An 18435-nucleotide genomic window follows, 5' to 3' on the forward strand; every position below is an offset into this window, starting at 1 on the left:
CCCCCAGCTGCTAGCCTCCTGCCTCTTGCTACTGTGAACACTCCCTGCCCTGGAGTCTCCCTGCCTCCACATTTGCCTTCTTTCCTCCCCCTACCCCCTTATACACACTAATCGGCAGCCAGGGTGACGTGAAGGAGATTGTGCCACTCTCCCATTTAACCCCTCTCCCCTCCCAGTGGCTTCCTAATGAATTTAGAATTAAAAACCCACACCTTACCATAGTCACATGGTCAGGAGACCAAGACCCAGAAGGTGCAACAATCTGATCCCAGCCTAGCAATCTCACTTCTGCCCCCTCTTGCTTGCCAGGTTCATTGCTGCCCCCGTGGTGTTCCTTCTCCCTGGAATGTTCTTCCCCAGATCTTATTATAGCCACTTCCTTCTCAGCATTCAGATGCCAGCTCAGGTATAACTCTGCTGACCACCCACACCCTTTCACTCAACCACTCAAAATTCCATTACCTTGTTTCATTTCTTTATAGCATTAGCACTACTATCTGAAAGTGTCTTATTGTTACCATTGCCTAATAGCCTCCCAAAGCTCAGGGGCTTAAAACAAAAATTTATTAGTTCAGTTTGGCAGTGCTTGATTGGGTTGCAATTAAATAGCACCTGGGGCTGGAGTCATCTAGAGGTTTTTCTGGGTTGGACGTCCAAGACTCTTCCCTCCCATGTCTGGTGCTCCTCTGGGTCGCCTTATTCTCTAGCAGAGTAACTTGGACTTCCTGCATAACAACTCAAGCCTCCAAGAGAAAAAAAAAAAAAAAAAAAAAGGAACGGCTGGTCTTCTTATACAGGCTAGGCCTGGAATTGGCACGCTGTAGTTCTGCCATATTCAGGAGGTCAAAGCAGTCACAGGCCAGCCCAGGTTCAAGGGAATTGAGGAAGGAATTCTACCTCTTAAAGGAGAAGTGACATGTGTGTAGAAGGAGAGAAGGAACTGATGGCGGCCATCTTTAGAGATAAGCTATCACATTTGTTTGTTCACTTGTTAATTATCTGTTTACTCCCATTAGGTTATAATCTCCATAAGACAATGGGGACCCTGCCTATCTTATTTTATGGCTCTCTTTCCAGCAGCCAGAACAACGCCTGGCACATACTAGGTGCTCAGTAAATAAATTAAGAAAGCACTTGATAAATGTTGGGGAAACTTAAATGGGCTGCACTAAACTTCCCCAGATTGGTCTCGCCAGGTTTGCTGATGCTGAGCATACTGATGCTTCATCGGATAAGAGAAACCTTACATTTATAAAGTATGTCATTTCCTCTGCAAACAAGAAAAACTTGCCCTGAACACAAAATCTAGAAATAGATTTGGCATGTTTTCTAAATGGAAAATATTTCTCGTATCACCAGAAATTATTTTCCCACAGCTTGTACTACATGAAAATATTGAAGCTGACTGAAAATACCCCATTTTTTAATCTTGGTGTGGACTAGAAACAATTTTTTCTTTTTTGGTAGTAAAAGAAATAGAAATACTTCCTGATGTTTGAACTCCCCCAGATATTCCCAAACCAAAAATGTCATTTCAAGATAGATTAAAAAAAAAAAATGTCTACTGAGAAATGTCATTAAAAGTTTGATCATCAACATGCACAGTTTTTGGTTGTAAAGCCAGCACTTGTTTATTCAAATAATTACATATGACCAAGGGTAGAAAAAATTCCTTCAACTCTCCTCTTTGTTGGTCTCCACTGGTGAGTTCTACAAAATAATCCTGTGTTTAAACCTTTTTCTAAATCCCTTGTAAATTAGTAAGTGAGAATGTATTCATCGGAAGGATTTTAGTGATTTTTGAGGTTAAAAAGAAGAAGGATTTAATTTTTGAAATTACATTTGCAGACTATCACTAATGAAAGTTCTTCTAATTTTTGTTTTATCTTTAGTTTTCCCAGATTTGCTCAAAGTGATCCCCTTGAGCATCCACGTCAACGTCATTCTCTTCTCCACGATCCTGGTTGTTTTAACCATGGTGGGAACGGCCTTCTTCATGTATAATGCTTTTGGCAAGCCCTTTGAAACCCTTCATGGCCCACTAGGGTTGTATCTTTTGAGCTTCATGTCAGGTGGGTACAAAATTCTCCTTCTGAAGACAAATGTGCCTTCCAGTGTGTCAAAAGACAGGTCTACCTAAATGTAGAGTTATAGTGCATATAGATGGATGTCCACTGTAGTGTTATGTATGATTATGAAGGTAGAGAAAAATATAATTATCCAACAATGGGAAATTTGAGATACACATTATGATACTCTGTATGAATAAATGATGGTGACATTAAATCACATTTTGAAGATGTAATCAAAAGGATGCATGCTTGTATCAAAAGTGAATAAAACAGTGTATAAGATTTTATAACTATATATAAATATGGACAGTATATAGGAGTATATATATATTGTACATATACTCTCTCTAGCCTCCATACAGATACACAGAAAGAGAGAGAGAGACCATTATATTTGCGGTAGTTACCTCTGAGCAGGGAAATTATGTGTGATTTTCACTTTCTCTCATGCCTTTTAAGGTTTCCAAATGTTCAATAGTGTGCATTTATTTATTCACAATCAGAAAAACAGAAGCACCTGGGTGGCTCAGTTGGTTGAGGGTCTGACTCTTGATCTCAGCTCAGGTCTTGATCTCAGGTCATAATCAGAAAAATAAATACAAATCATGCAAAAGAAGTGAAGGGCCAGTGTTCTGCCCCCATGAGTTGTAATATTCAAGCCTTTAGGTACTTTGTGTAGCCTAACGATGTGTGTATCTGGGAAAAAAATAAACTCTAAACTCAGCAATCAGTTCATCAATAAACATGTCCTACTCAATAACCAAGGCGGATGGAAAAGAATACAAAGTCAAGGTAGTGCCTCAGGGTGCTTAGGATATAGTTACAAGGAGAAGAGAAAGATGAGAAAATAAAAAATGTATACATAACTCGTATGTAGCGTTTCTATGGAAGGCCTCTCATTTCACCACATTTCAGACTTGCAAAAAGACGTAGTACTTTGTCATAGTCCCAGGAAGCATCCATAGTTCTGTTAATGATTCCATGTAGAGATGCGAGGTTACAACTCACACCAGCCAACAGTGGGTTGAAAATCCCTGTTAGAGGGGTCCCTGGGTGGCTCAGTTGGTTAGGCATCTGACTTGATTTTGACTCAGGTCATGATCTCACGGTTTGGGAGTTCAAGCCCCACGTTGGGCTCTGTGCTGACAGGGCAGAGCCTGCTTGGGATTCTCTGTCTCCCTCTGTCTTCTGCTCATGCTCACTCTCTCCCTCTCTCAAAAATAAATAAATAGGGGTGCCTGGGTGGCTCAGTCGGTTGAGCGTTTGACTTCGGCTCAGGTCATGATCTCCCATTTTGCGGGTTCGAGTGCCTCATCGGGCTCTGTGCTGACAGCTCAGAGCCTGGAGCTTGCTTTAGATTCTGTCTCCCTTGCTCTCTGCCCCTCCCCCACTTATGCTCTGTCTCTTTCTCTCTCTCTCTCTCTCTCTCTCTCGCGCGCGCGCGCGCGTGCTCTCTCTCAAAAATAAATAAACATTTAAAAAAATAATAAGTAAATAAACATAAAAAAAATCCCCATTAGACTGTTTCCTTCCCTGACATTGCCCTTTAACTGTTGGCAGGCCCCAGGCCCTTCTTTGTCTGGACACGGCTCCCTTCCCCTAGCACAAATCAACTCTGGCCACAAACCTGCAAAGCTCCTTCTCTATGAAGCAGAGCCTTGTGGTTAACTGGGGCTCAGTCACCTTGCAACAACACCCCAGGCCCTTTCCATCGGTACTTGAGCGCCCATCTCAGAGTCTTGCCTCATCCACATCTTGCTAATCAAATAATTCACTTAACCAGAGCAGTTCTCTCTCTTGTGGGGGTTCTGCTAATATTTTCCCCACGTCTTTCACCAGCAGATAGGACAGTTCTAAACTGTGCAGCAACAGTGACCCTAAGACGGCAGAGACCAGTCTTTCTCATCCTGGCATCTCCAGCAAGGGCATCCAGCGTGAGGCTGTGCGCACAGTAAACACTTCAGTACGTGTTTGTGGACTTGAAACATCAAACCCAGAAGGAGGTGTTAGCTAGGGCACTTAGTACCCGTTAGAGAAATCGGAATTCAAATGGATGGGATTAGCAGAGCAGGCCCACAGAGGCAGAGGAAAAGGGCCGGGGAGAGATGGGGTGAGATATGTAAAGGAAGGCTGAGGGCCTCGAGATCAGGGCAGAGGAGCAAACACACAGGGGCAGGGTGGGGACAGAAAGACCGACAGAGTGATGTAATCTCACAGGTAGGGCCAGGTGAGAAGTGGATGTTGGCTTTACCTCCGTGCTCCCCCAGCATAACAAACCAAACTGGTAGATCTGGGTGGTGTTCTATTTTAGTGAAGGCCATTAAATCAATCAGAGGCTAGCCAGAAAACAGAACACGCGCTATTTTCCCGGAGGGAACATAATGTTCAGCAGTGGTTCTTAGAGTGGGGTCCCCAGACCAGGAGCCTTCCCTTACCTGGGAACTTGATAGAAAAGCAAATCCCCACCCCAGACCTGCTCCTGCACCGGGAACTCTGGAGGGGGAGGGGTGTGCCCAGCAATGTGTTCAACAAGCCTCTCAGGTGATTCTGCTGCAAGCTCTTGGGGACCAGGGCCGTCAGGGACTGATTGCACAGGTGTCAGAGGACCAGCAGCACAGAAAGGAGCCCCTGGGGTAACTCCGAGACGGCGCTCTCAGAAAGCAGCCGCCATTCCCAGGGCTTAAAGATCTGAAGAACAGTCTGGAGTTACCAGAACCTGGTGGCTTGAGAGAGGCTGGGGCGCTTGGTCTCAGCCCTCTGAGGAGATGACAGTGTCACGGGACACCCGCAGCCGCTCTGGGAGGGTCGAGGGGCCTGGGAAGTCCCCCAGTGCTCCGTCCCGCTCGTGTCCCCTCCCCACAGCTGTCTGTTGACAGAGCATAACGGGAAGCAGCTGACAAGGCAGACTAGAGACGGGGGAGTCTTGACCCAGCATCACAAAGCAGAGAAAAGACTCGTATGAAGCCCAGACACGGCAGCTTATTAACTGGCACAGCCATCTCGCACTCGAGCCTCTGAACGGAATTCAGAAGAGCAGCCCATTTGGAAGACAAATTATTTGACAGTTCTAACGGACGACCAAACTAACGGTATTTGAAAAGCGAGATGACTCCGAGAATGCAGCATTTAATCCAAGTCCCAGATCTTATCTCGGCCCTTGGCCAAGTCTGATGCGAAGAAAACCTGAGCACAGAAATATATGCGGGAACACACAGACCCTGCGCTTACATTATATCTTATTTATCTTTGAACTTGTTGCAAAAGCAGGCCCTCAATAAAGGTTTGTGGATGAGGGAAGGAAGAGACGGGGAGGAAGGGAAAGAAGGAGCTAGCTCCAGATCTGTCTCGCAGAAGGTAAAGGACAGGTGTTTTGCACATCGTCTGCTTTTTAAAGCCCCCAATCCGTATTTTTAAATAACAAAACTTTCCATCACTTTTTAAAACAAAACTCGTGTCAGGGTCAAATGGACTGATGGTTTGTGACCTTTGGGGGTAAACAGATCACTCTTGAATCGCAGACTACCTCATTCAGTTTCAATATACATACAGTAAGCAGAAGCCCCTGGAGTTTTGGAAATGCTTATCCGAAGTTATAATATTCATGGAGATCCCAGCTCTAAACCCTCATCGTGGAAGGATGGGGATTACGGTCTTATCGCAAACACTCTAACTATGAGCCAACAGATAAACACACAAAGAGGGGACAGCTCTCTTGTGTTAGGAAGTCATTTTGTTCCCGTGTGAGTCACACTCCATTAACAACCCCTCTGCTGGCCGGCAGTGGGGGGTGTGGGGAAGAGCAGCTCTTTTCCACTGAGTCTCCTCCCCTGTTCCTCTGCCCAGGCAGCCCTCCTCATAGTCAGCAGAGAAAATTTCTTCCTCCTCAGACCTCCTTTCTCTTCTTCTCCCACTCAGCCCTGGGTTCCCCAAGATGCCCCCTGTCCTCGTACCGATATCATTTGGATCTGTCTACTCCCTTGCTGGATGGGGACCCAAGGCTTGGCATCCTGAGGCATGAAGATACGGGAGAAGGAAGGAGAAGAGGTCTTCCTTCCACACTGCCGGGGTAACGGAGCCATGAGCCTTTCCTCATGTGTCCCAGCACACATGCCAGACCCTGGAGACAGAGAAGGAAAGAGAACAAACCTTTGGATTAGGCCACCAAAGGTTTCAGGCACCAGCACTTGCTCATGCCATGGCCTGATAGCCTGTCGCCCTCTCGGACCAGATGCTCCTTCTACTACTTATGGCTTCCAGTTTGGTTCATCTTATTCCTCAGCCCTCTTCATGTAGCATCTCTGTCCACCATCACTGTGCATGAAACACAGGCAACGCAGTTCACGTGCTCTTTCTCATCTTGTCAGTTATAAACTAGATTTGAGAAACCATTCCCCAAGTTTGGATTTCAGTAATACCTCAATGGGTTCCCTTAGTTCATTTTGGGCAGTGATTCTCTTTCTGGACTATACATTAAAATCACTCGGAAAACTCCCTAAAAGTGCTGATGCCAGGCCCCGTGCTACACTAATTAAATTGGGGTCTCTGGGGGTGGGGCCTGGGTACAGGTGTTTTTATAAATCTCTCTCGGGTAATTCTAATGTGTGACCAGTATTGAGAACCACTGATTTAGGTGCATACGTGTCCCTTATTTAACAAACCCTGACTGAATGCCCACTATGTGCCGGCCATCATAATAGGAACTGGTGATGCCACAACCAATCAGGTACACAAAGTCTTACTTTCGTGGAACCTAGAGTCTAGCAGGAGAATCAAACAAAAGCGTACATAAGCAATTAGAGATGACACTCAATCCTGTAAGGGTGATCAACATGCTGCTATAATAGAGAATGGAAAGAAAGAAGGGATGGGGCTTTGATGCACTGGGCAGCAAGTAGTTCTAAGGATTCAAAGGAGCTGAGGACCCCTAGAGACTTTCCCAAGGAGAGGAGAAAGCACGCATGAAGACTCTAAGGAAAGAGGTCGGCTTGCTGTGGGAACTGAAAGAAGGCCCAGGTGGCTAGGGGTAAGTAATGAGGGGGAAATGAGAGAAAAAAAACAAAAAACAAAAAACACCAACATTATTATCAAGACCTGTTGATGGCAGTTAATGTCAGACCTCAAAAGTCAGCCAGGGTAAATCTTTCAGAATTGATTCTCATTACATTGAGAAACTTGTGAAAGAGTTTAAGGAGACATGAGGTTGCTGATTTACCTTTTAAGAAATGTCTGGTGAAAGACTAGGCTATATTGTCTTGGACATGGAGAGAGATGAATGGATTCTAAAAACATTTTGAAAGTAGATCCAAAAGTAAAGCCTTTTGCCGGTGGCTGAAGCAAGTCGACAGTGGTGGCATTTACCAAGACGAATAAGACAAGGGGAGGAATAGACTTAGAGTTCAGGGCAAGAAAGATGTGGAAGGAGGAGCTTAGCACTAGAAATCAATGTTCTATTTGGGGCATGTCAAGTTTGAGACCCTAGGAGGTATGTGAGTAGAGATGGCAAGTAGCCAGTGGGATATATGAGTCTGGAGCTCAGAGAAGAGGTCTAGACAAAAGACATAAATTTAGGAGTTGTCAGGATATAGATATTATTTAAAGCAATGGAAATGGATGAGATCATCTGGGGAGAGAATGTAGATAGAGAAAAACTGGCCTAGGACCAATCCCCGAAGAACACCATCAGTTCACTTTTGGGTTGAGAAGGAGCGGCCGGCAAAGGACACTGACTAGGTGTGTCTAGAGGGGAGGAAGGAAAACCAGGAGGTCATGATGTCCGTGAGGCTATAAGACGGGGGTTTTTCAAGAGTACTGCTGAACAGTGAGCTTTGTGGAAGCTCACTGGGAGAGCAAATGGGAGGGGAAGGCAGAATGGGGAAAACAGGGTCAAAAACACTTCCCTCCAGGTTTCTAATACAGTGGGGGAGAGAGAGAGAGAGAAATGTACACAAATTAGGGAGGTAGAGAAAGAGAGGGAGCCAAAGAAGAAGCGGCTGGGCATGGAAGCGACTGGATCCACAATTTCACACTGGGGCACTGATACATGAGTGTCTGCCTTTCTATACTGCATTCTAGAAGTTTCCCAGTTGATGGCATAGTCCCAGATCTTCAAGGAGAAGAGAAGATGCCAGGTAGAAGACTTTCCATGGATCATGCATAGAACATTCTAGATAGTTCAGTGAATACTCTCTGAAGGTGATATGAGAGGTATTGGCTCAGGCCTTTTGGAGGTGGTGAAAACCTCCAAAATGTGGGCTTATTGCAAATTGTATTTATTACGTCTTCTCTTACACATAGTATCATGTTAGGAGTTATACCAAGCAAGGCAAACAAATACAATGGCTGCCTTCATTTAAAAGGGAGATGTTCCTGATACGGGCCTAATTAATTATGATAATTACAACTATGGCATGGAACATAAACAAGCACAGTCACACATGAAACACTCAGACAGGAAAATAAAGAGCAGTACAAAAATAGATGAAGGCTTACATTACATATCAATTTCCATACTCCAAATATCCTGGCCTCTGTAATATGTCTAGGACATATTATTCTGTAACTGTGGTCAGAAACTCTCTGGGTCTTGTTTCCACTTCAGTCCTTATGGAGGAGCTGTTATCTAAAGTCTGAGAAGGGAGATACAGGGATATCCAGGCATCAAAGCCGCCGAGCCTGAGCCAAGCTGAAGGACGGGATTGTGGTAGGAAAAGTCGGCAACGACAGTATTCTACTGGCTTCTCAGCATAGACTTTAGGAAGGAGGCCACAGAAGGAAAGAAGTAGTATTAGCCAGCCCGTGATGGCAAAGGACCAGAGATTCTGATTTGAGGTGCCGGTGGCAGCAGGGCAGTGACAGGATTGCACTCCAGGTTACTCATGTCGAGGGTGCTGGAAAAGGTTAACGCACTTTGCCCTGTACCCGGCCATGACCTCGTGCAAGGAGATGTTCAATCTTGTTCTATCACAAGTGCAAACAGACTCCCTTCCTATTCAGAACACGCAAGTGTGTCTTCCTTTCTGTTTGTTTTAGAGTCTCAGCACAAGTCCTTGCTATGACCTCTAAAGCACCACTTGATGCGCCTACCCCAGGACCCCGCCAGCCCCTGCCCCCACACGCGGCTCACCTCTTACTCCTCTCTGCATGGCTCTCTGCCTCTCTCTGCCCAAACCGCCCGGGTCCTCTGCGCACACTGTTCCCTTACCCCAAAATGCTCTTCCCTTCACTTACCTTTCTCATTCCTTGACTTTCTTCAAGAGGCACTAAAACATCATCTTCTCCCTGAGGCCACCCTGGCCACCCCCTTCCCTGCTTTATTTTATTCCCCTTAGTGCAAATCACACTCTGATAAGTGACAGAATGTCCTCGCTTATCTAGTTATTGCCTCTTCCCCCACTGTCTCCACCACTGACAGCTCCATGAAGACAGGGATTTCTGTCGGCTCATCCAGGGCTGTATCCCCAGGGCCCAGAATGCTGCAGTAGGCACCCAACAAATATTTGTTGAATAAACGAATAGAGCAGAAGTAGCTGTGTATTTGCTGAAACAAAGGATATTCTCCTTTTCTGAGAGTCAGTTCAAATTAGAAAAAAGATCGCGTTTTTAGATCATTTCTTCTTTGCACAAATCACTGCTCTACTGACATGACATTTGTAAAACTTAAGTTAGATGTGGGTTCTTCAACTCTCCAGTACAGGAGATGAGGAGAAAAAGCTGAACCTAACTGGTGGTGTTCTTTCATCCACACCTTCTCTTTGGAAACACGTGACCAAATTTCTCCCCATCAAGACCTCAAAATCTACTCTTAGGTATTAACTTGTTTTACTTGTCCTGCTGTCCCTTTTCTAGATAGCAGCCACTGGTCTCTACAGCAGGGTGAAGACAGAACCGCTTTCATTTGCGGAAGAAATTATTGCTGGAGACCTCACCTTTGATAACTGGCTTTCTACTGAGATTGCATAATTTCACAGAAAATTAGTACCTACACCTGCAAAGCTGTGGCTTTTCCACCTCCATTTATCATCTTTCAAGACTCCTTAAAGAAGGAAATTATCAATTTATCATTCTGCAGAGGCAATGGAATGCCTCTAGTATTTGTCATCTGTAAGAGAGCTTAAAGATGACGTGCTAGCTTTCTGGAAACGTTGGCCATTACTTTAAATGGAATTGAAATTCTAATTTATTATTTCCCACAATACAATCTTAGTGATAATAGGAGAATGTATCAGAGCTTTTTTTTTTTTTTTTTTTTTTTTTTCACCTTTGAGGACACATTTCCCCTGAAGCCCACGGTACCCTGGACTCACAGAGATCCTGGCAGGCTGTTCTCACCCATCACGGCACAGTCACCCTCACGATCAGCCAGGGACGAAGAGGCAGCTCTCTTGTTGGCCGTGACCTTTGCTCCCTATATTGTAAGGACTGGAGGAGAGAGGCGTCCAGCTCTGCAGTCCCAGAGAGCTGCCAGAGGACAGTCATGAGTGTGCAATGTCTAGCACATTACAAATGTTTGTTAATTGACTGGTAATTCATTGTGTGACAGCTCTATAACTCAGCTATCCTTTTCAGTCAGGGATTAACTCAGTAATCAGTCATTAAAGGGGGAAATAAATATTACAGTACCAGCCAGATGGCAGGGCAATCAAACACATAAAGGAAAATGGCTGGTCTCTGGGTAAGATGCATGACAGCAAAACGTGGGTCCTGTGCCTGGTTATGTCCCAAATTCTAACTGGAGCACGTCTTGGCAGGCTTTCCTACATCTAATGTACTCGAACCTTCCTCATGAGCAGGAGCGGTGTTGGTCAGACAAACACGTGAGGCATCTGTCCAAAGGGCCCCGGCTGAGTTTGGACTCCTGGGGAACATGGATAGCTGGGAAAAGGAAGAAGGAAGCACGCAGGCCTGATCCTAACATTTGTGAGGCCTTGAGCAAGACTATTAATGACAGTCCACATACCACATGTCTGAACATTTGAAAGTCATAAGCTAATAAACTATTCAATGAGACATGCTCTATCCTTCTGCCTTGACAACATCTCTCCATAAGGACCTGGAAGGCCACATTCACATTTAAAATTCTGGACCTGAATGCGGTGACAGAGAAGAGCTGGCCCCTGTCTGTCCACTTCCCTCCTCTTGCTTGGTTCTATCCACACTGCAAAGGGCCCCACGTGTACACTCTACTGTGTATCTGAGCTCTGACTGCACCCTCACAGTAGCTGTTCCTTGGCCATCTTCAGGCCTCAGGGCTGTGCAACACCAGCCACAAAGTCTGCCCTTAGAGCGACTGCTCCAAAGAAGACAGATACCCATGCAGCCCTGGAAATGCACTCAGGGCCGTTTGGGGAGGGAAGTCCCAGGTCCCAGGAGCACGAGCTAGAATGTGGGTGAGGGACTCAAGATGGGCTCATCCCATTGACCCTCACCGGAGGGTGAGGAAGGGTCTTTCTAGAAGAGAGAGAGCAGCACCCTCTAAATGTGGGACCCAGAGCAAGGAGCCCCCTTGCTGGGGACTAAGGGCCATATTGGAAAAGTGCTAAGCCCTATTCCCACCATCACCCCCATCCCTTACACACCTCTCCCCGTGTGCCTGGCATCCAGGCCACAAAGAGAAGATACGTTTCATGTGTATCTTTTGGTCCATAGGTTGTGGTTATCCTTGGTCCCACATCTCTTTTAGAGCCATGGACAGAGAGAAGCAAAGATACCCTAGCATCACAGTAAGTTGTTTCCCTTCACATCTCTTCACAGTCACAGGGTTGGCAAAAATTCAAGCGAGGTTATTGTGCTCCCACTCTGAAATGACAAAGTTGACCCCATGGTCAACTCCAGAATCCAGAACAGAGTCTCAGACCATCCTCTCAACTACTGGACCGTGCGCTCTGTTTTGGGAGCTTGCACGCTTGGATGACTAGCTATGGTGAAAGGCTGCGAGTCTTAAGATACCCCAAGCAACCTTTACTTCAGGAATTTGAAATGCAGTCTCACTATGATGCTGTCTCCCTAACAAAGTAATACCTCTAAAATATTTAACAACTCGAAAAGGAAACCTAGCTTGAATTTTCCTTTCAAGCAGGAAGGAAATAACAGTGTTTCGCTTCTGTCTGAAATTCACCATCTCCTCAGACAAAGAAAGTTCTTCTGGTAAAAGCAATGGCATTTTCTCCACAATTTTCAAATGAAACATAAAGAGAAAACAGCATTGCAGCCTTTTTGTTGGATCTAACAAGAAAGGAATAATACGACTTTGCCAGGGGAGAGCTCTGGTTTTAAGCTCCGAATACAAAAATAGGCTGACGAATTTTACAAAGGAATACTCTCAACTACTGCGCTGAGGCTGGCGAGAAGTGAAGTTTCAAGAGAACTGCATCATTTGATTATTTGGGGGTACATTACGATGATGATCAAGCGGATGGGCCAGCCCTATGCAAAATTCTAAAATGAAAGAAATGGGATAGCTCCTTCCCTGCTCACCCCACCCTTCACCTCTTACTCCCACAAGATCCTGTCTCTACCTCGATCCCAATGCAAACCCGACCTTTGGAAAAGGAATGGGGGCCATCATTTGCATTATAGCTCCTCATGTCCAGACCACTCCCCACACCGGTCCAGCCTCCCTTTGCTCAGCTAACTTTTCCTACAGCTACTTCCAAGGAACCTTCCATGATGCTGCCCACCCTCTCAGTAATAGCCACCTGTATCTCCCTTGCTATTACACTCACTGAAATCGGTTTACAATTGTCTTATGTGTGTTCCCTACCCTATTCTATTCTCTGTTAGAGCAGAAACCATATGTATTTTCTTTAACGTTTACATATCCACCATTATCCCTGAGCTTGGCACATAGCACGCCGAGTGGAATCAATGAATGAGTGAATTAATGAATGGGTACCGAAGCCAGTATATTGCTGCTCCTAGGGTATCTGAATAAACTTTAACTGAAGGGCAAAAAGCACTTACCCATTCTAAAGGAGTCATAAACCTATGGGAGAGTATTTGGAGGAATAACAGCCTGTACTATATTCTTTTGGGGGGCTTATCCGAAACAGTCAGGGTTTTTTGGGGTGGGTGGGGTGGGGGTGGGGGGTAAGGGATTGTGGCAAGGACTTGCAAGATGAAAAGAGAACATAAAAAGCATAGGAATAGCTACTGATAAGTAAGCATTTATGTGTGTCAATTCTAATGACAAGTGCTAATCGTGCATCATCTCCATTATTCACATTTTAGAGATGAGAAAATTGAGACTTGGAGATTAAAATTGCCTAATTTCACAGAGTAAGTGGAGGAATCAGGGTCCGAATCCAAACTGGTTTGACCCAAGTTAGAAGACCATCTCAGCAAGTCTCCTATTAACTCGACCCCCACTGAGGTGGCCCGGGATGCAACACTAGCTGTGGAAGGCCTGGGCACCTTGCTATCCACTTGCCACCTGCTTCTGTCCTCTGTGCCACCCACCCATCTGGGGGTCTCCCATTCTCCATCTTCAGGGAGAGGGCCTCTCAGAACTTCCAGGCACCACTCAGTATGGAGTGCCCCTGTCCTGCAGGGAGATCACCCACACCACAGCTGCACCTTTAAGATTAGATTAGGCTACCAATGAGTAGTACATGAGGGAAAAATAATAATAGTGAATTAAACAAAATAGATATTTATTTTTCTTCCACATAAAAACCTAGAGTTTGAAGTCTAGGGTTGGCCTGGTAGCTCCAGGTGTCTGAAATCCATACTCCTCCATTCTTGTTTTTCTATAGTACATGGCTTCCATTTCTGAGGCCACCTGGTCCAAAATGTCTGCTGGAGCTCCAGCCATTGCATCCATATTTCAGCTACAGGAAGGAGGAAGGGGGAGAAGACAGGGCAGCCATCTGATACATGCATACTTCAAGGAAACTTTCCTGCCCTCACCCCGCCCCTCTCAACCAAACAGTGAGGCCTTTATCCAAGGCAGCCACACACACCCAGGTAAAAATCCTGAGTTTTGTTAGACACAAGGAGAACAGATACTGTTGCCTCAATGCTTTATGTATGGCCCCCTTTGCTCAGGGACTCCCCTGGGCAGCTGTGGCCAGGTGGGAGCTGGAGGAGAGAGGAGCCCTTCTGAAGGAGAGGTCATGGAACTCTTCTAAAGGAAGCCCTAGGCCCTTTCATAAGGGGGCTGCATGGCTGGAATTTTTTCTGCATGGTCTGTGAAGTACAGAGAAATTTGTTCTCTTAAAGTCACATCACAGCAGTGGCTGCTTTGTAGCTGGATCCCACCATTGTGCTTTGAAGGTGCCCAGCCAGCCATTCAGCCCACTCATCACACAGAGAGGAACATCTCCCAGTCTTCGTGACATCAGCTAGATTCTACCCTCCCCACATCCACCAAATCTTCTTTGCTCACAGACATAACTCAGGCCCCCCGCCCATCACTTGGAGAATCAGGCTCATGATTACAAATGTGAAATGCTATATTTTTGGAGAAGGATGCCAATGAGGGTGATAGTAAAGGCTTTCTTTAGTTTCGACACTGACCCTCTTCCCTGCCGCTTACAATCGGGAAATATTTGTGACAACACATTGTTTGCTCCTTCTGTTGCAGGCTCCTGTGGCTGTCTTGTCATGATACTGTTTGCCTCTGAAGTGAAAATCCACCACCTCTCAGAAAAAATTGCAAATGATAAAGAAGGGACTTACGCCTACAAAACGCAAAGTGAAAAATACACCGCTTCGTTCTGGGTTGTTTTCATTTGCTTTTTTGTTCATTTTTTGAATGGGCTCTTAATACGACTTGCTGGATTTCAGTTTCCTTTTGCAAAATCTAAAGACACGGAGACGACCAATGTAGCTGCAGATCTAATGTACTGAAAGGCAAATATTCCTGTGATCTGCCAAGTAAGTGAGTCAACTTGCTCTGGTCACTTGGAAATGGTTAATTTTGTCCGTCCTTTCAGATGCACAAATGAAAGCATCCAAGCCCTCCATGGCAATGTTTACAAATGAGGTACTAAGGATACAGGCTCAGTAAGGGGAGCAGAAGGAAGGTTTGAGAAGGTTGTTTTACTTCATGGGAACTGCGTGCTTAAAACTCTTGACTAGAAGGGACAAATTGTTACCCTATGTACGCATCAAAGTGTAAAATGCCTGCTCCATCAGGAAGGAATGAAGAGGCATGGAGACTATGTTTTAATACAAACAAATACAATTTCTGATACATCCACACATTTGTTGCCAGAGATACCAGGAAGTAAAGCTGGAATCGCTTTCCTAAAATGATAGTGCACTAAGTGAGCATTGATGAAAAGTATCCACATGCTTTTTTTTTTTTTTTTAAGTTCGTTTAAAGCACAGTCTTATTATCCATGCCTGTTGGTCAAAATTTGCAAACCTCTAAATGGAAAAAAAAAAAAAAAAGGCGGGTGGGGAAACACAGTACTTTAAACAGACATACTTGCTGGGACCACTGACGAATCATGCAAAATGACTCTTCTTAGTAAACTTAATGCAAATGACTCACTGGGGCTGTTGTTTCTAACTTTAGTGTCTTTAAGCACTAATTCCCACTTATGAAAATTACATTACATTCTGGGATTGTGATGGTATCACTACATCTCGGTTTTTGGCCTGGCTGTCACAAAGCATGACCCAAGCCCATTTTCTTTTTCCTTAATTACCCATGAAATTGACCTGCAGCTGACCAAAGACCACAAGTGAGTCCAAACAGACACTTCCTCTGTCCCTGACCTGCTGCCCTCAAGAAAGCGCTCAGGAAGAAGCAGAGAATGACAGAGAATACGCCACCAGGCCCCTCGCCACAGCTGCTGGGTACTTAGCCGCCATACAAGAGGTTCTGAAATTGCTCACTTAAAAAAAAAAAAAAAAAAAAAAAAAAAAAAAAACTTTTTCCCTTTTGGAACAATTTACAAGAAACAAATGACTGCTTATATCCCTGATAAGTAACTTGCTCTGTTGGTGATCCGTGGCCCATAGGCTGACATCAGAATACACCTTTACTTTCCAGATGCCTGTCCTCACGCCCGCCTTCATTCAGGAAACATACCCGGAGAATTTCTAGAAGACCACAAGTCGGTCTGGCAATGAAAGGATGTTAATTCTAGCTCAGGCTAGCGGAGCCCAGTGCTGGAAGTCTTCACGCAACAGTTAAACACAGAAGCCTCCGTAGCTGGGAGGGGGCAGGAAGGCCCAAGGACCTTCCCCACGTGGTAATTGGCCTGAGATCCTGGAAAGCCAGGCCCCCACATTCTCATTTGACCTCTCTCTCTTCTCAGAGGTTTGAAAAACTTCTAACACCATGCTTTCTTCAGGAAACAAGTCCCCAGTTGTTCTCTCTTCTGTAAAAAGAGAAAAGTCGGAGCAGCGGCTGAAAATCTAATGAGAACCTAATAGGCGAACTAACAATGGTCCCTGGATGGGAAGTCGAGGCAGGGCTGCTGGTCCCTGCAAATCGTGCCACACACAAAAATAAAACAAGATACAATCTGGGCCCTCAGAAGAGTGCGCTTACATTGTGTCCCTTTCTTCTCTCCGATGAAATGTGTGGTTCCAGTGGCCTGTGACCCTTAGAAGAGGGATCTGGCCAGGACTCCTTTTGTGGCTCCCTCTATGGGGATCAAAGGCGCCGAAGAGTGACACTCATTATGCTGTGTCCGACCTCCCTCCCCAGGTGGCAGCCAGCATCCTCACATTCTCTCAGGGATGCGGGGCCCCCTGCTGGCTCTGGGGCTGCAAACACAGTTCCACGGTCTGTTGGTCGGTTTCCTTTCCACTTGTCTGCAGCCGCCCTCATCAGCTCGGAGAATACCCAGGCTCATCACGCCGGGGTGGGGGTGGGGGAGGGGGGAGGAATGGGGAGGAGCTATGAAAGCCATCCCAAGTCGTTCGGGGTACCCCCTGCAGTGAACGTGCAAGACACGTTCACGGCCATAGGAGGAAGCTTCGGGACTAAACAAGTGCAGACAGGGCGGGCTACAGGAGGAGGAGGGCGCCTCACCTCTGTGCGCTTTCCACAAAGGTCTTTTGCTCTCATGGCCCCATCTGCTCCCTCAGAACAGCTGCTCTCAAGTCACTTCACAAGCATTCAGGGCAGATCAATCTGGCTGGTGGCTCACACATTACACAGTCTTAGGGTGATTCCTCTCCTCTCCCTCTGCATGTGTTTGTTTTCTTTTTTTTTTTTAAACGTTTAGTTATTTTTGAGACAGAGAGAGACAGAGCATGAATGGGGGAGGGGCAGAGAGAGAGGGAGACACAGAATCAGAAGCAGGCTCCAAGCTCTGAGCCATCAGCCCAGAGCCCGACGCGGGGCTCGAACTCACGGACCGCGAGATCGTGACCTGAGCTGAAGTCGGACGCTCAACCGACTGGGCCACCCAGGCGCCCCTCCGCCCGTGTTTTTAGGGAGAGTCTGGTGGGGGGCTGCCCCCTCCCAACTCTGGTGGAGGGAGGATGGGTTCGCCGGGGCAGTATCAGGGTGCACCAGCTTCGAGGGAAGCACGAGTTGCCATTAGAACGGATATGGTCCGGACCATTTACTGATGGAAACCTGAGCAAGAGGCAAGGGAGAGACTCTGGGGGCCGGAAATCAGGGCGCTTTAACCTCTCTCTCAACTGTCCCCAACTTCTCCCCTTCCAGCAAGATCCAGTACAGGTAAAAGTGTGGTTGTTACAGAAATGCTTCGTCAAGGCCAGCCCCAAGCCATCGGCCTGGTTTTTCTAACTCCCTTGCCGTCCCCCATCCTTCTATTTAGATGTTTGGAGCCTGCACTGTGTGTTTGATCTGGTGGCATGCCAGTTCTCAACCCCTTTCAACATGGCAGTCGTTTCTGGATCAGGGGTGATGGCTGGTTCAGCAGATAAGCCGCCTCCTCCAAGTGGCAAGGGACAAAGCAATGCTGGTCAGTTTAGAGAAACAGGTACCTGCTCCTTGAAACGAGAGAGAGAAAGACTGGGCAGGCATGGGGCCCTGGCTTCTGGGATGAAGATCCCCCTCAGGAAACACCTTCTTGCTCCTAAAAGTGCTACTGTAAATTTAGTAAGTGTATGCTCTGATTTACAGACTTCATGACCATCCCTCCCCACCCCCCCCACCCCCACCCCCACCACCACTCTCCCTTAGATAACATCTAAGTGTACATCTACAGATACGTCTATAGTGTCCCGCCCAGAGCTGGGACTCACCAGCCTATTTGGAAAGGCTGAATGAGTCCGAGGCTGAGCGGACGACCTAAGTTAGAAATCTCCAGAGAGCGTTGCCTACAGACCCTATCTGACAGTATTCGGCAGTGGTTGTAGAGACCCCGTGGGAATAGCCGTGCTGTGGTGAAAACCACCCAACAATTAAAAGGCAAGTGTCTCAAAGGATTAT

General features: G+C 46.2%; 1 protein-coding gene across 1 annotated transcript in view; it reads left to right on the forward strand.

Moving 5' to 3' along the window:
- Positions 1-15492, forward strand: part of CLRN1 (clarin 1) — a 39811-nt gene extending 24319 nt beyond the window's left edge. Inside the window, exons 2-3 of the mRNA XM_045503279.1 lie at positions 1893-2072; positions 14653-15492. Coding sequence (XP_045359235.1) covers positions 1893-2072; positions 14653-14918 — 446 coding nt within the window. The 3' untranslated portion in view covers positions 14919-15492. The remainder of the gene's footprint in view (positions 1-1892; positions 2073-14652) is intronic.
- The last annotated feature ends 2943 nt before the right edge of the window (positions 15493-18435 follow it).

The sequence above is a fragment of the Leopardus geoffroyi genome, chromosome C2 (genome assembly GCF_018350155.1).
Source record: "Leopardus geoffroyi isolate Oge1 chromosome C2, O.geoffroyi_Oge1_pat1.0, whole genome shotgun sequence".
NCBI lineage: Eukaryota > Metazoa > Chordata > Mammalia > Carnivora > Felidae > Leopardus > Leopardus geoffroyi.